This window comes from Suricata suricatta, chromosome 5 (assembly GCF_006229205.1).
Source record: "Suricata suricatta isolate VVHF042 chromosome 5, meerkat_22Aug2017_6uvM2_HiC, whole genome shotgun sequence".
In the NCBI taxonomy this organism is placed as follows: Eukaryota; Metazoa; Chordata; class Mammalia; order Carnivora; family Herpestidae; genus Suricata; species Suricata suricatta.
In genome coordinates this window covers 104,420,370-104,438,624 of record NC_043704.1, presented here as the reverse complement: position 1 = coordinate 104,438,624, position 18,255 = coordinate 104,420,370, and the positions used below count along the sequence as shown (strand labels likewise).

General features: G+C 35.6%; 1 protein-coding gene across 1 annotated transcript in view; it reads left to right on the top strand.

The window, feature by feature from the left end:
• The window catches only part of RSRC1 (arginine and serine rich coiled-coil 1), a 395,751-nt gene extending 378,804 nt beyond the window's left edge, over positions 1-16,947 (top strand). Inside the window, exons 8-10 of the mRNA XM_029939988.1 lie at positions 6,518-6,624; positions 13,937-14,089; positions 14,755-16,947. Of these exons, the coding sequence (XP_029795848.1) occupies positions 6,518-6,624; positions 13,937-14,089; positions 14,755-14,847 (353 nt within the window). The 3' untranslated portion in view covers positions 14,848-16,947. The remainder of the gene's footprint in view (positions 1-6,517; positions 6,625-13,936; positions 14,090-14,754) is intronic.
• The last annotated feature ends 1,308 nt before the right edge of the window (positions 16,948-18,255 follow it).

The following is an 18,255-nucleotide window of genomic DNA, read 5'->3' as shown; positions in this document are numbered from 1 at the left end:
TAAAGACATATATTTGTATGACATTGATATTTAAATTTTGAGTATGAAGCCATTTGATGCCTATTTTCAGACAGCATGAAGCTGAGCTATTTATAAGCCGTAAAATGTAAATCTTCCATAAATTTTTCAAATTTTAATTTAAATCTCTATCTCTTACTCATTAAGTATCATACTCTTTAAGTATCACTGGTTAAATGGTTCCCATGCTGAAAGGTACAAGCTACATTGGTTTATTTTCATATTGTAAGTGAGGCAAACTAGCTTTCCCTTATCTGCCCTGTCACTTTGTTAGGCCTGGAGTGATCTTTAAAGAAACAGAAAGATAACATTCTAGTTTTCTCTAATCTTTTTTCTTCCTTCCTTTATGATTTCTCCAGTGGTGTTTTGTTAAACATACTGGCCCCTTGGCCAGCTTCTGTGATAACACTTTTATTTGTATTAGGAGCTGGCTGTTTGTCCATATTTAAAGCTGCCAACACTATAAAGCTTTACACATCAAGTACTATTTGTGAGCTCACCTCTGACTTTTAATACTAATGATGTGCTTTGTAAATCCAAATAAGAGAATATGTTAGAGAAAAAATCCAAGACTTCAAATAGTTGATATACATAAGACATCATCCTTAAGTCAGAAATATTGTCTCCTGGTTGGGAATTAATTATGGTGAAATAATAGTGAGACTAATTAAGACCTACACAAACAGATATATTTTCCTGTTGACAAATTAAAGTTGAATCACATGGAATGGTATCCATTATGACTTTTCTCTGCCATATTAATACTATTATACATGTAACTAAGAAAAATATCATCTCCTGGTATGATATTGTTCACATTAATAAATTAGCTGGGCAGAGAATCTTCTCTCATTTTTTATGCTCAATTAGTACATTGTACAATTAAAATACACAGGAGCTTTTATTCTAAAGCATGTGGAACTATTGGCTCATCCATGACATTCTGACAGTGCTTGCTTTTATGTTGTAAAATATATTCTTTCAAAACTGGGAGTGTTAGCTCTGGTGGCTATTATTTACAAATACTCCATGAATTATTTTTCACATGAGAAAGGCTGGTTACAGCTATCATGAAAACATCTCCAGAAACATATCTTTCCCCTAAGTAAACTGGAGCTTGCATAATACTATATAATTATAATTTGTGGGGATGCCTGGGTGGCTCAGTCAGTTAAGCATCCAACTTCGGCTCAGGTCATGATCTTGTGGTTTGTGAGTTCGACCCCCGTGTTGGGCTCTGTACTGCCGGCTTAGAGCCCAAGCCTACTTCAGATTTTGTGTCTTCCTCTCTGTCTGCCCCTCCCCAACTCACACGTGCTCTCTCAAAAATAAATAAACATTTTTAAAAATTGTAATTTGTGATTGGCCAAAGGTTGAAACAAAGATTTTTCACAAATCACTGATATTTATTGAAATTATTAAACCAAATTTCTTTTCATACTCTATATAACACTTAGCCTTTTAAGCTTAGCCCTGCTGGGATATAAAAAGTCCTTTGGTGCAAACAACTACCTTATTGCCACACCACTTATTACAGTTGTTTCATAGAATAAAATCTGGTTATTGTCCATAAAGTCTAAAATCCCAAAATTTTTTAGTGCCCTAGTTGAATATACAGTGGCTCCTAATTCAGCCATGTATTCCTCTCAGCTTAGAGCAAGAGTTTAAACAGTGAGTGTGTGAACCATAATGTTGCATTTTTTTCCTTTTGCATTTTTCCAGCCTAGCATGTGAAAAAAATATATATGAAACAACAAATGCACATGGCTATTTAGTAAAGCACTAATTGCAAAAGCAAAAGACTGAAAACAGCTCAAATGACCACCAATAGGGCATTGGTGAGAAAAAAAACTCATAAAACAATAAAATAGGTAACTGTACAGCTATAAAATAGAATGGGGAAGTCTTTATACTGTGGTGAAAGGATATTGAAGACATAATATGTAGTATGTTAATTTTGTGTAAGAAAGAAGAGAATATGCATATTAACATTTTCAGAAACAAAGAAAGAATAAAAACCAAAATCTAATAAAAATGGTCACCTATGGATTGGGGAAAGAAATGAGAGAATGGGATAGGAAAGGAAACCTAATAGGTTTTTATGGTGATACTAGCTACACTTGTGAGTATAGCATAGCATATAGAGTTGTTGAATTATCGTGTTGTACACCTGAAACTAATGTAACATTGTCAACTATGTCAAATAAAAATATTAATATTAATCACAAGGACAGTAAAACAAAATGCAAGACCTAAAAATCAAAAATGAACCCAAACAAACCAAACCTAGCTATGTATCAGGTGGGTAGCACAATCACATGGAAAATTATTTTAAGTAACCTGAGAGTATAGTGTTTTGACAGTTCATCAGTGGAGTAATTCCTACGATCAAAAAGAACCATACAGAAATTTTAAACTATGTTAATTCATCTTGTTAACAGTGATACTTATCTTGTTATTATGAAACTAATATAATACAGACTCAACTCTCATATTAGGAGAAACAACTAAGTACTTTTGATCATATCATTAAGACTTAAAAACTTTAAAGTGAGAGAAAAGATACACAAACAAAAAATCAAAGACTTTAAAAGTCCTCTAATCTTGAAAAACTGAGAGCTTTCCCCCTAAGGTCAGGAATAAGAGAAGGATGCCCACTCTCGCCACTGTTATTCAACACAGTATTTGAAGTCTGAGCCTCAGATTCAGACAGCACAAAGAAATAAAAGGCATCCAAATCAGCCAAGATGAGGTCAAACTTCGACTTTTCACAGCTGACATGATACTCTATATGGAAAACCCAAAAGATTCCACAAAAAAATGCTAGAACTTAACCATGAATTAGGCAAAGTGGCAGGATATAAAATCAATGCACAGAAATCGGCTGCATTCCTTTACATCAACAAGAAAGCAACAGAAAGAGAAATCAAGGAATTGATCTCATTTACAATTGCACCAAATCATAAAATACCTAGGAATAAATCTAACCAAAGAGGTGAAAAATCTATACACTAAAAACTATAGGGAGCTTATGAAAGAAATGGAAGGAGACACAAAAAAATGGAAAAATATTCCATGCTCCTGGATAGGAAGAAAAATATTGTTAAAATGTCAATACTACCCAAAGCAATCTATATATTCAATGCAATCACTATCAAAATAACACCAGCATCCTTCACAGAGCTAGAACAAATAATCCTAAAATATGTATGGAACCAGAAAAGACCCCAAATAGCCAAAGCAATCTTAAAAAAGAAAACTAAAGCAGGAGGCATTACAATCCCAGACTTCAAGCTGTATTACAAAACTGTAGTCATCAAGACAGTATGGTACTGGCACAAAAACAGACCCGCAGATCAATGGAACAGAAGAGAGAACCCAGAAATGGACCCACAAACATATGGGCAACTAATCTTCAACAAAGCAGGAAAGAATAGCCACTGGGATAAAGACAGCCTCTTCAGCAGTGATGCTGGGAAACTGGACAGCGACATGCAGAAGAATGAACCTGGACCGCTTTCTGGTACCATACACAAAAACAAACTCAAAAATGGATGAAAGAACTATCAAAATAAAAATCTTCTGCAAAGCAAAGGAACAAATCAAAACTAAAAGGCAACTGACAGAATGGGAGAAGATATTTTCAAACAACATATCAGATAAAGGGTTAGTTTCCAAAATATATAAAGAACTTATCAAACTCAGCACCCAAAAACCAAATAATCCAGTGAAGGGGCAAAAGACATGAACAGACACTTCTCCAAAGAAGACATCCAGATGGCCAATCGACACATGAAAAAATGCTCAACATCACTCATCATCAGGGAAATACAAATCAAAATCATAATGAGATACCACTTCAAATTCATCAGAATGGCTAACATTAACAACTTAGGCAACACAGATGTTGGCGAGGATGCGGAGAAAGAGAAACTCTTTTGCACTGCTGGTGGGAATGCAAACTGGTGCAGCCACTCTGGAAAACAGTATGGAGGTTCCTGAAAAAATTAAAAATAGAACTACCCTACAACCCAGCAATTGCACTATTAGGTATTTATCCAAGGGATACAAGTATGCTGTTTTGAAGGAACACTTGAACCCTAATGTTTGTAGCAGCTGTAACAACAATAGCCAAAGTATGGAAAGAGCCCAAATGTCCATCAGTGGATGAATGGATAAAGAAGATGTGTGTGTGTGTGTGTGTGTGTGTGTGTGTGTGTGTGTGTGTGTGTGTGTGATGGAGTATTATTCGGCAATCAAAAAGAATGAAATCTTGCCATTTGCAACTATGTGGATGGAACTAGAGGGTATTTTGCTAAGTGAAATTAGTCAGAGAAGGACAAATATCATATGACGTCACTCATGAGGACTTTTAAGATACAAAACAGATGAACATAAGGAAACGGAAGCAAAAATAATATAAAAACAAGGAGGGGGACAAAAATATAAGAGACTCTTAAATATCAAGAACAAACAGATGGTTACTGGAGGGGTTGTGGGAGGGAGGATGGGCTAAATTGGTAAGGGCATTAAGGAATCTACTCCTGAAATCATTGTTGCACTCTATGCTAACTAACTTGGATATAAATTTTAAAAAAATAGAAAAATTACCTTAAAAAAGATATGAAAAATTCCCAAGTAGATTTTATTTTAAAAGACATAAAGATTATTACATCTAACAGAGATATTCTATAAAACTTCAAATTATGATAGAATTAATTTCTATTACATGTATTATTTCAAATTTTATAGATGTATGTTAAGCATATTATTTAAATTTTTTGTGAATAATTGTATTAAAACTATCCAGATGAAAAAAAGTCCTCTAATCTTTAATTTGATTGATAGTATCAGCATGAACTCATTAATTTTTCTCTTCTTAAAATATCCTATCCACTGAAAAAGCTGAGAAGCAGTGACTATCTAATAACAATAAAGACCCCAGTGTCCCAGTTAACTGTCTTTAAATATCATTTCCCACTAACAGGAGTCTGAGCCCTTTGGAGAAATGGCTAATTTCAGGTTTTGGACAGGAACTGTACAAAATGAGCCTGGAACACTTAGCCACCCCTTAACTATATCAAAATGATGAAGGACCAACTTCTACCAAAGGTAGAATAATCTGAGCAACAATATATTAAGATGATTATATGGAGTAAAATATGTTAAGTATATAAATATTCAGGAACTCATAACATTCATCTTTGGATCAAAATTGACAAGTAAAGGGAAAAAATTAAACATTTATTCTGCCTTTCCTGTACAGACTATACTTCACAGTCAGTGGAGGAAGTTCTTCATTACAGAGGAATCAGAGCTAATAAATGCAGGAAGAAGAGTAGAATTAGAAAATCACCATTTTATAACATCTCATGAGATAAGGGGTCTAATCAACAAACATTAATGTCTGCTAAAAACATTAAGTTAAAAGTTGATGAAGAACTTTAAAATTGCGTCAGGCAGACATCTACTTCAACCCACTGATCAATCCTAACACCTTTAAAATTGGGAGAAGCACATCCTGATAGGGTGTAATAGGAGTTACAAAGCATTACCTATGATGTATCCTTGACTAAAAGAAATTGAACTTGAATCTTATCCAGTGTCTAGATCTAACTACCGGCTTACACAGAATATGAAGGATAGAGGAACATGTTAATGACATCATGAGAATAAATCAGCCAAATCTAGAATGTAGAAAAAATTTAAGTATAAATGATCCATGTTCTTTAATAAATAAATGGCAATGAAAGGGAAGGACTGTAGATATCGATGATTAAAAAGGGATTTAAGATACTTATCAACCAAGTCTGATGTGTGGACCTCGTATGGATCCTGTTTCAAGCAAACTCCCTGTACAAAGACCTTCTTTTTTTTTTGGACAGTGAAAATTAAACATGGACTGTATAAGATGATATTAAGGCATTATTGGTAATAACTGTTGGATGTGAAGATGGTATTGTAGTTGCATTACTGTTGTTTGGGGTTTTTTAAGCCCTTACCTGAAATGTGTCCTAAATATTTAGGGGTAACATGGCACGATGTCTGGGAGTTTCTCTTGAGTACTCCACATCTGCCAAAAGATGAACTGAGGATCAGTAAACAAGAAGTAACAAAGTTCATGATGATAGAAGCTAGGCGTTGGGTGCAGATGGATTCACTTTGCTGCTATTCGTTCTATATGTATTTCCATTATAATTTTTTTAATTTTTAAATCCCTCCCACAAGATTAGTGCAGATTAGCTTGGATCATTATAGCAGTGCCTTCTCAGCAATGTTTTAGGTTTTAGGTGAGAGCCTTAGTGTGTAAGAGTGTTATATTTGTGGATCTCAGGGGGGAAATGGTTTTTTGTTATAGCTTAACTGTAATATCTTTTCATCCAGTTAAATTCCAGAAGTCATAAAATTACTTCACAGAAAGAACCTTGCTTAGAATAGTGTTATTAACAAGCTTACACACCAAAATACACTGACATTATACCCCCGGTTTTTTTTTTAGACCAAGCCACCCTGGTAGAACAAGTAAAAAGAGTAAAAGAAATTGAAGCCATTGAAAGTGATTCTTTTGTTCAGCAGACATTCAGATCAAGTAAAGAAGTCAAAAAGGTAAGTTTTCATCCAGACGTTATGAATAAGCCTTTAGATTCCCACTGAGGAGGTGCTTTATTAATGGATTTTACTCAAATGTAAGTGCTTCTTCTAATAGATAGATGAAGTAGGGTGAGCGAGTGTCAGCCTGTTATTGAGTGAGAGAGAATGAATCAGTGAGAATCAGTTCAAGTTTCACTTGTAAAAATATATCTGATGCCATTTTTATTTTAAAATTCACTGAGAAGACAAAGTAAAATGTCAACAGTTCTAAAGCAGTAATATGCATTTCATGAACGTATAGTTTTCTTTTCAAATGTCTGCATCTACTTTTGAATTGACATTGCTAGAGAAAAGCTAGAAGAGAGCTCTAACAATCAGATTATTACCCAAATAGTAACACATAGCTACACTCTTTGCCCAGATGGGTATCACTTATTCAATGCTAGTAAAAGGAGTTTTGATTGGCATTTTATTTCTGTTGAATATTGCATGTATTCTTTCAATTATTTTCAAGGCTGCCTTTAGGAATCTGTTCCTTGAGTGAGAAAAGCCATTCTACTGTGAAATACTTGTATACTTTAACATACATGTAATAAAGACGTGGTATTGTCACCACTTACTCAAAAATATTCTACATCTGTAAATACATTAGTGACTATACAGTATTCTGTGAAGAATTTACCATAATTCATTTATCTTTTCTCCGATATTAGATATTTAAGTAGCTGTAAGCTTGAAGGTATTACATACAGATTTGTAAATAAATTTTTCAAGATGGAGTTATTTGTGTAAGGTTAACATTGTTTATCTTTACATATGTTCCCAAAGTCATCCTCCAGAAGCTTTGTACCAATTCAGAGTCTGCCCCCAAGTGCAAGATGTCTGCCTCTCACACCCTGCTTAACACCAAGTTCTTATCAGACTTTTTTACATTTACTGACCTGATACGTGGTCAGGTGGAAGTTGACCTTTTGTTTTTCCATTAGCATTTCCTCTGTTGCTAGGGACATCTTTTCAATTATCATATACTTTTTAAAATAATTCATCCTGGAGAAGTGACTTGAGCACTGGCACCTGGTCATAGCAGTAGCCCTGGTTAACCCGTGGCCCCTGTCTTACTGTTTCCTGAATTTCACTTGAACTTTTTGTAGTTTGCCACCATAACTCATAGAAAAATGGTGGGACTCTATAATGGACATCCATAAATAGAGTTGCTCATTTTATTTAATATCTTACTCTTTAATATCTTAAATATAAAAGGTTGTTCATATGTCCTCATAGAATTGTAATTTATTTTTAAATTTACTTTCTAATATTTCCTTTCTGAAGTTCACCCTAGCTTCCCAGCTCTGACTGGACTCACTTAAGATAACCTAGCGTTTTCTTTCTGTGGAAATACACATTCCTCTCTAATTAAAACACCAGGTTTTCCTCTAAACAGCTTTTTCTCTTTGGTACTAATTAACATAATAAACATTTTTACTTCTATTTTTTTTCCTCCAAGATACTAGTGAAACCAGTAATGAGCAAGGAAATTGATTAGAAGTGTGCCTGATAGGGGCACCTGGGTGATTCAGTCGGTTGAGCATCAAACTTCAGCTCAGGTCATGGATTTGCGGCTTGTGAGTTAGAGCTCCGAGTCGGCTCTGTGCGGACAGCTCAGAGCCCGGAGCCTGCTTCAGATTCTGTGTCTCCCTCTCCCTCTGTTCCTCCCCTGCTTGTGCTCTGTGTCTCTGCCTCTCAAAAAGAAAAATTAAAAAGAAAAAAAAGAAGTGTACCTGATATCGTATAAAGAGGGTGGGCTTTGAACTCCAGGAGATCTGAGTTTGAATCTTAACTCCCACACTTTCTGCCATGATCTTCTGCTAGCCTGTCAACCTCTTTGGGCCTCAATTTCCAAATTCATAAAAGAACTAATAATACCTATTTGTTGGAGTTATTGAGGAGTAAAAGTAATGATAATCAAATACTTAGCATGGTTCTTGATCCAATAAGTGCTTATTTTTAAATAACATATTGTAACATCTTAATTATTTGATGTTTAAGTACATTCTGTAAACTAAGCGTAGTGCTTAAAATTTTCTACTATTGTAGTTGCTCAGTCTTTATTAAGTATAAACACCTTACCTCATTTACATTTCTTAATATGCCCTTGATTTTCCCCAACTTTCCCTGCTCACCAGTAAGGCAGACCTCTTCCTGAGAAACACAGAAAAACTTTAGACATCTGGTTTTACCTTTAAAGTCTTTTGAAAAGTATAAGTGTAATATCTGTACATTTCAATTCCAGAATCGGTAATGCTTTCACCTCACTGTATCTGCTAGAAAAGTCTTAAAAGATTATTTCCCTTAACATCTAAGGTTATTAATCTTAAGATAACTGACTAAATCCAAGAGAAAAGCTCTTCTTCCTGAATCTCTCTAACAAAACTCTGTATAGCTAAATGGCTTTCCATGGGACCAATATAAAGTAATTTCACCTACTTGTCTGATCAGAGGGACCACCATTATTAATTATTTTAATAATTAGTTTCTGTTGCTTTAGTTTTCAGTGCTGAGCTGGCATTTTCTCTCACCTTTAATACATCTTTTCTTGCAGTTCTAATTCAGGTGCCACCATTAGAGAGGATTCAGATGAAATAGGGGCCTCTCGGTTTCATAAGGAACATTCACAAATTTGTATGGAAGAAATCCGCCTACTGTTCCGACTGTCTTTTAAAAGAGGTGGCCCTTAAAAGTAATTCACACAAAGAAATAAAATCAATTCTGGAAAGCCTAGAACTGAATAGTTCTGGATTGGATAAATATGACAGAGAAGCAGAAGTAGCCTAGAAATACATAAGTTGTGCCACTTAAAAATATATTCAGTTAAAATATTTTTTCTTTCCTCTAAAATTAAAACCAAATTATAATAAATCTTAGGGTTAGCAATTGGGAAGCAATGGTCAAAACCATGAGATATAGGGTCAGACAGATATAGGTTCAGATCTGATTTTGCCATTTACTGGCTGTGTGTCCTTAAACCACATGATAACTCATGACTTTTCCTATCTTTGTTTTTATTTTTTGAAATTTATTTTGAGAGCTAGAGAACAAGTAGGGGAGGGACAGAGAGTGAGGGAGAAAGAGAATCCCAAGCAAGCTCCATGCTGTCAGTGCAGAGCTCCATGTGGGGCTCAGTCCCACAAACCATGAGATCATGGACCCAAGCCAGGATCAAGAGCTGGACACTTAACTGACTGAGCTGGTCAGGTACCTCTCTCTTAAATGGAAGATAATACCCCTAGCAGAACTTTTTATAAGAATGAGCAAGATGCTTTACACAAAGCAGCCAAGGGCCTGGCACATAGAAAGCCCTCAGGAAACGAAAGCTGTTACCCCTCTTCCTCTCCCTGCTCCTCCTCCACGTCTTCCCCTTACTGAATGCTGAGGGCTGCATTTGTCTGTGGCTTCCTTAGAAGAAGAAATGTCCTCTCTCATTTTGGCTCAGTCACAGATTGTTTTACATAATTTTTTGTAGTCTATAGACCCTAAAATTCTCATTTGAGGCTTGGTGACTAATTGTGTTACTAAGCAACTAGTTAAAAAAATTACCTTACAGCTTTACAGTTTACTAACTGGTTTAGTGTACAGACAGCAGCTTTGGGCCAATTTGTTTCAGAACAGCATTTGGAAACATTAAAGCACTAATAAGCAAATGATGGAAAACAATGTTGTATAGTAGCCTTACTTTGTTTTTATATTAAATTTAAAGTAACTAAAATAATGTAATTTATCTAATATCCCAGTAACCTTTATTTAAAGCTAAGCAAACTAAGGCTCAGCAAACTTTATAACCCATAGTCCAAGTGCTTATCAATGACAAGAAATACCATCCAAACAATAGTTATTCAACTCCAGAGCTTGTGTTTCTTTTTACTAATCTCATGTCTCTCATAATTATGAATTCAGTGCACATTTGCTCTTGAAGTATAAAGAAAGCAGGCATTCACTTACTGGAGGATATGCTAAAAAAAAAAGAATATAGCATTTATCTTGGTGAATGTATAGTCTAAAGTATTAGACTGTATCCAACACTGGACTTTTATTAGTCACTCCATTTCAAAGTGAACAGAAAAGCATTGATGAGCCAACAATGAATAAATTTATACTCAACCGTAATATAAAACATAGGGCCAATTTATTAGTTTAGAAAATGATATCCCTTTCCAGTTTCTAAAATGTCTGTGTCTGCAATATAAGGTAGGATTCAAGATGCCCAAGAAGCTGAATTATTTATCAAGAGATTACTTAGCAAAGGGAGGTAAATTATCATGAGGACCATTTCATCCAAGTCATGGGGAGATATGAGCTTTCCCTGATGCACAGCAAGGACTAACTCTCCTGAAAACTAAATTACAACAAATCGTTGGCCCAAGTTTCAACACTTTTTGCTCCTGTACAGCTCTACACTTACTGGTATAAAGTTTGTATCTCTGACAAAAGGCTTCTCTGTACTAAAACCCTCTTCAGTTGATAGAGCCTCTTAGCTGTGTTAATTCTACTAAGTAAGCTAGAGGCCTGTTACTATAAAAGTAGCTATTGCCAACAACATGCTAGACATTGTGTCTCCATCAACACATATCGATTTACCTAGTTTAACTCTCTGCAACTCTATATCTCTTGTGCGAGTAGATAATCTGATAGTTCCCACTATATGATCAACTTCTGGAACCAAGATGCAGTTTGTTTTCAAACTGCTGTCCCCAAATAAGCCTATTGCCAATTATGCAACCCTAAAATTGTTGGAGCCTACGGATATCCACCTATGTTCAGAAAGAGGGTAAATAACCCTGAACAACTGGGTCATTTGTTCTTTTACTTGAGGTACATTTTAAAGCAAGTTTTGCAAACTAAACCAGCAGGTGGCAGTGCTACTCAAAGCCAGATACTTGATAGTAGCCATGTCGTGCATTTTTTAAGTCACATTTTCTCCAACAAGTTTTCCTCAAAAAAGCAATTAATATTCTTGTCATATGTTTTTAATTACACATTATTAAATAATAACTTCCATGCTCTCATCCTAACCTCTGAAAACTGTACCTCAAATGTATGTAAGCACTTCTCAAACAAACCCTTAATGTTCTATAGGTAAAAACAGAATGAGAGACTACTTCACTTTTATAAATAGAATGTTATCTCTGCCACCTGAATATGTGCAATCCACATCTTTGACAACTAAAGTATCAGCACTTCACAATTTTCAAGGCAGTTCAACACTGCCAACCTCCTGGCTAAATCAGAGCATGGCTAAGATATGCAGCATGACGTGCTCTTCTATTCTTTGCCAGGCAGCATAGACTACCAAAGAATGATGTGTGGACCTCGCTGGATTAGCAGACTTCCCTTTGCCCTGTACAGAATGGTGGGCTTTACTGTTACATGTCCTCAGTTTTATGAAGGGCCTCCCAGGCCCACTATGTTGGAGGCATAGAACTATTTGACCCCTGGGGGGAAGAGTATTGGCCTCAAAATATAAAACCACTTCCAAATCAAATTTAACAGTTATTTCTCGAAGTATCTCTATGTCCCTTGTTACAATTTGTGATTATGTATTTATTTTTATTTTTGTTAGTGATCTGCCAGTCCATTAGCAAAATGTAATCTATGGTTGGAGCAGGGAACACATCTATGTCACTCTCCCTTGGTACCCAGTGCTTAACAGTTATTAGTGTTCAGTAAATACTAAATAGATAGATAACCAGTTCTAAGATAAATCATTCTAGGAAAGGATTAACTAATTATGTAGTTTTCATTTTCTAGATGTTTTTCCTGGTAACATCTGTTTTACCCTTCATTTAGAAAAGTGGATGTTCAATAGTCTCTAAAATAAAGAAAATGGAAGTTCAAACACTAGACATAAGAATCAGTACTTTAACTTCAACTACAACTTCGCGTCTAGTCCATTTCATGTTATCCCTGCACACCTGCTGCTAATCAGCCACTCCCTGGCCTTCTTTCTCAGGGAGGGGGTGTACTAGAATTAATTAAAAGAAAGCACAACCCTGCTGGCTCCTTCCGGGCAGCAGCAATGATTTATTAGTTCTCATGTGCCCAGCACTTGGCACAATGCCTGACTCCTAATATTCTGTAATGGAGTATCATTCAGCGATAAAAAGGAACGGCACATGCTTCAGCCTTTCGTGGATGAACCTTGAAAACGTGCTCAGTGAAAGAAGCAGGGGTGTCTGGGTGGCTTATTTGGTTAAGCATTCAACTTTGGCTCAGGTCATAATCTCATGGTTTGTGAGTTCAAGCCCTGATCAGGCTCTGCACTCAGAGCTTGGAGCCTGCTTCAGATTCTGTGTTCTCTCTCTCTCTCTCTCTCTCTCTCTCTCTCTCTCTCTCTCTCTCTCTCTCCCCCTGCCCCATGTGTGTTTGCTCTCTCTCTCCCTCTCTCTCAAAAATAAATTTAAAAAATAATAATAAATGAGAGAAGCTGATCACAGGAAATAATAACCACATATTGTATGATTTCTTTTATATGAAGTGTCCAGAAGAGGCAAATCCATAGTGACAGGAAGTAGATAAGTGTTTGCGTAGGGACAGGAAGGCTGAGAGAAATGGGGAGCAATGACTGCTAACGGGTATGGATTTTTGGGGGGAGGATGATGACAATATTCTAAAGTTGCTTTTGGTGGTGGTTGCAAACTCTGTGGATATGCTATATGAATGGTGATATGTGAATTATATCTCACAGAGGCTGTTATTTAAAAAGCAAAAAACAAAATAACCTTTGAATTTCCTTTTTATATCTATAGAGGCCAACTGAATGCTGAAGATTTGTCACAAGCTTGTTTTAACTAGTAGAACTTAGATTTATGAACTATATTTTTTCTATACTATGGTCTTGGTACCAAGTTCTTAAGAAAAGTATGCTGATCATAAAAAAAGATAAACATTCTCTCAATGTTTTTGTATCTGCTTGTTTTACAAATAATTGTTTCTTACTCAATAACCTCGGGTCTTTTTATGATTAGTATAATGTCAAGAGGCTAAATGAACAATTACTATTTCTTTTTTTTTTTTTAATATCTTTATTGTGAGAGACAGAGACAGAGAGTGAGTGGGGAGGGACAGAGAGAGGGAGACACAGAATCAGAAGCAGGCTGCAGGCTCTAAGCTGTCAGCACAGAGCCTGACGCGGGACTCGAACCCATGGACTGTGAGATCATGACCTGAGCTGAAGCTTACACTCAAGAACAATTACTATTCAAAATCAAAAATATTATTAAGCAGATTTTAATCACATATTGCGACCTAATTAGTAACATGTGTTCTGTTTCAGTCGGTGGAACCTGGTGACGTGAAGCACACAGCTGCAGCATCAGGACCAGCATCAGTGGCTGCTGATCCACCCAGCGCTGAGAAGGAGATAGGCCCGAGCAGCATCCCCACTGCCATCAAGTACCAAGACGACAACTCTCTGGCCCATCCAAATGTGAGAGTCTCAAGAATGTTAACTGAAGTCTAGTCGACTGAAATTAATTCAAACTGTTGTCCTTTTATGCTGATGACAGGAAGACCATTGGAGAAAAAGGATTCATATGTTCCTGTTTGGTAGAAATAAACAGCTGACCCACATCCCTTTCAGCAGTTACATTGATTCGGTGTGGCCCAAACCATGTTGTCTGACTTTTAGAAGTAATCTTTCTATGTTTAACAAAAGTAAGCCCCCCGCCAAAAAAAAGTTTTGTTTCCTTTTTAATCTGGCACTAAAGGATCTAATTCTGGTTCAGCTCCACTTGGTTCATTGACTGTGAACATGTCCCTGACACACATATAGTTTGCTGCCTACTTTGAAGTGGCGTCATTCCACTGTGTCTCTGATAAAGAGGAGAGGAGATACACCTCACAAAATAAGGTGTAAAATTGTTAACAAATGAGGTCGATATTAGTCCTTTTACGCCCAAGACTTTCTGAACATTATTAATTCCAAATAGAATATCTTCAGTTGAGAAGTCGGTTGTTCAATTGAGAAGTATCCAAATCTTGCACTAAAAGAAGTGTTCTGTAAAGAGGTTTTCTATAATTCATGTTATGTAAGGTCAGATCCAAGTTACTCGCAAACACTAACATTTTTCCTTTTTCTTTTTCTTTTTTCAGTTATTTATTGAGAAAGCTGATGCTGAGGAAAAGTGGTTCAAGAGATTAATTGCTCTCCGACAAGAAAGGCTAATGGGCAGTCCTGTGGCCTAAATGAAATACATATGGTTGAATTGATAGTCACATTGGAAATTTAGGTTTTTAAATCCCAATATTAATTTTTTACTCTTAAATAGCAGTTAGCTGATTATATGAAAAGGTAATACCATTTCATTCTTTTTTCACATAGATTTGAATATTTGTAGATTTGAACTTAATCAAACATTGCAAATATTAAAACTAGTGTGAAATTTAACAATGCATGAAAACCATACAGTTAATAAAGCTAATCATAACTATATCAGTGATAATAAAATAAATGGTATGTAGTAGTGTTTCAAAGTACAATTTGGAAGATATAAGTCATCATGTAAGGACACAATTTTGATTCATCATGCATATGTAAGAATCAAATTGTATCCTATACATGAGATTTCATCTTCCATGTATTATGAACCATTTTTGAATCTTTTATTTCACCTTCTAAAATTTTAGGTAGAATAAAAAGCACTGTAACCAATCTAAGCAGAATGAGCATGTTAATCATAAAGGAAAAACATTTTTTGAAAAAAATTCTTGACAAATAAATGGATGGTTTTTGCTTAGAGATCAGCATTTACTAAATGTTCATTTTAAACATGTTAGCAGATCCCAACTCATTCTTCTAGAAATCATATGTTCATGCTAGACCTCCTCAGGTGACCAAATACCCAAGATGGGGAAATCATTTCTGAGGAAGCTGGAAAAGAGCTCTCTCTTTGGTCTTACTTAACCAACTGCTGCTCCCTGCAGAGGAAGCCAGCTAATTGTAATTTTGATAAGGCTGTCTGTCATTGCAGAATACCTTTTTCCAGTAGCTGAATGAAAATCAACTATGCAGTCCATACTAAACATGCCTGAGATAAGTATTTCTAGACCTTGCCTTATAAAACTAGTTTTCAACAGCTGCCATGAATATTTCCTTTCTATTTTGTTCTGTTGTCTGGTCTCACTCTAATTTAGTCTCTCTGAAAGTGATACCTCAGAAAACAAGATACACATGAAAAACGTGTGGGAGAAGATTACCAATATGTAGGATAGTTTAAAGCCATCTTTGTTACGTTTCTGAGACTACTACAATCCTAATTCTTGTTAAAAATTTTTAAAAACATAAAGATTACAGTTGCAAAACATACAGAAAATAGACTGATGACAAAATACTTGTTTTCATACAAAAAGTGGTTCCCATTCTAAGTAAATGCCTAGTGTTGTTTTTTTTTTCTTTTTAGCACTAAGTAAAAGTGCCCAGCATGAACTCAGGTTTGTGTAGTTTTTAATATAGGTAGACACATTTTTAGTGACTAAAAAAGGGCTTACAATGTTTGAAATATTTTGTATTTCATTCTTTGAATAACTTGTAAACAGTAAAAGTATTCTCACCCTTTTGGAAAGTATACTTTAGTGATCTAGGCAAGACTGTGGGTTGTCATTTGGGCCACTAGTTATTCTCCAGAGAACCTGGACTCGGCATTTTTTTCTCAGTTATGCCTGATGTGTTTTTTATCTATAACATAGTGGAAATATTACTATATACTTTAATTATGTTTAACTGGTCTTCATTTGTGGCAAGTAGCCCAAATACAGAAGTTTAAATTACAATCGATTTGTATTTTAAAGATAAATTTTTCACAGAGATAGAGAATCAAGTTATTTTTTTTAATTAACTGAACTTTACTCCCTGTAGAAACTCAATGACTATTCCCCTCCTTCCTGACTTCCAGTATGATTCATTTTAATGTATTATTAACTTCATTTACTTACATTCCTGTTGAAGACCACAATATTACCACACAAGCCAAATCAAATTTAATGAGAAAGACTTCAGAGAATACTATCAAATATATCACCATACTCAAGCTAGGTGATGCATCCTGGCTTTCTTTAATATCCTAATATAATGAGTCTATAAAACAGAATAGTCCCTTTCATGTCACTTGACTAATGATAACAATTTGGACTTAACATGAGACCTCAGTGTTTCTTGAAACGTTGATTTCATATAAAATGATGAGTGCTAGTAATATAAGTTGGGTTTCCATTTCTGACTGTATTCTCAGGGAAGATGGAATAAGAACACTAAGTCATTCACATTAAAATGAGGATGCTAATAGTGGACCTGCTTTCTTTGGTTTTTCAGTAAAATAACATAAAAGAATGCCCTTTTATAGAAAAAGTATACTATGTATGTCAAGGTATCAGAACAAATAGTTGCATGGGTAATGGTGCAAAAGCTCTACCTTACCATCTGTGTACTCCGTATGCATATGCTTGAAATGCCATGGCCAATGGATTCTAACCCCTCCCTTCCTGCCAAGAACACAGGAAATCCTACCTGCTTGATAGTTAATGATCTGCCATCTACTTATTGGAAGGACCTCAGGTCTTCAGTCAAATTTACCCACTTATTAATCTTTTTCTGAATACCTGGTTTGTGCTGGCCCAGTCCATGCAGTTGGGTATACACAGGTGAGTCTGGTTGGGATCCTGCTTCCACAAGGTTTAGTTATGAAACCCAAACATTTAATGCGATATAACTAACAGAATACTTAGTGGCAAAGGGGATGACATGGTTGCAGTGAAGAGAGAAATTACTTCAAGTTAAAAAATTAAGGAAGACTTCATAGAAATCACAATTGACAAAGACTTGAAAAACAAGATAGCTCCTGGGGCCACACGGACTCACAGATACCCCCTTCCAACTTCCTACTAGTTGATCTGGAAGACTGGGAACTATCACATGCTTATGCAGGGAAGTATCCCTCTCATGAAAGACCCAAGTGGCCCTGCCTTGCAATCTTATAAAAAATCCAGGCAAAATTTTAGGTTCCTAGTTACCCTTTGGCTTTCTCTGACCATTTCTTCCTTTTGGTGGCGATTTGGATGAATAAGCCAAACCTTCATTTGGCCATTAGCATCAACAGTCTCACGTCACCACCAAGATGACATGAGCCAATATGGACAAAGGTAGCTGAAAGCATTTTCAGTACCTCTGAAAAAGGTATATGCCGGTAAGACCATGCACAGCTATGTAGATCAATGTATGTTCCCTGATACTCTGTTTTTCCACTGTGTACCCTAATAGAAAGCATCATTTTGGAACTAAAGGACTCAGTTCACTTGTCTGTGGTTAGATCCTACTCTAAATTTTCTTTTGGTTTGGGCATCGAGTGAAAATCTTTAAGTGAACAAATAAGATAGTAACAAAAGCTGGAAATGGAATAAGACATGACATTTTTCATCACTAAACTGTGGATGAATTGATTGGGAATTATTATACCCATGGTACTCCTTCCTTCCCCCTTTTCTTTACCCCAAAATTCCTATTATTGCAGAAGGAATTTTATTTTTTTATTTTTTTCCATAATATTTTATTGTCAAATTGTTTTCCATACAACACCCAGTGCTCTTCCCCTTAAGTGCCCT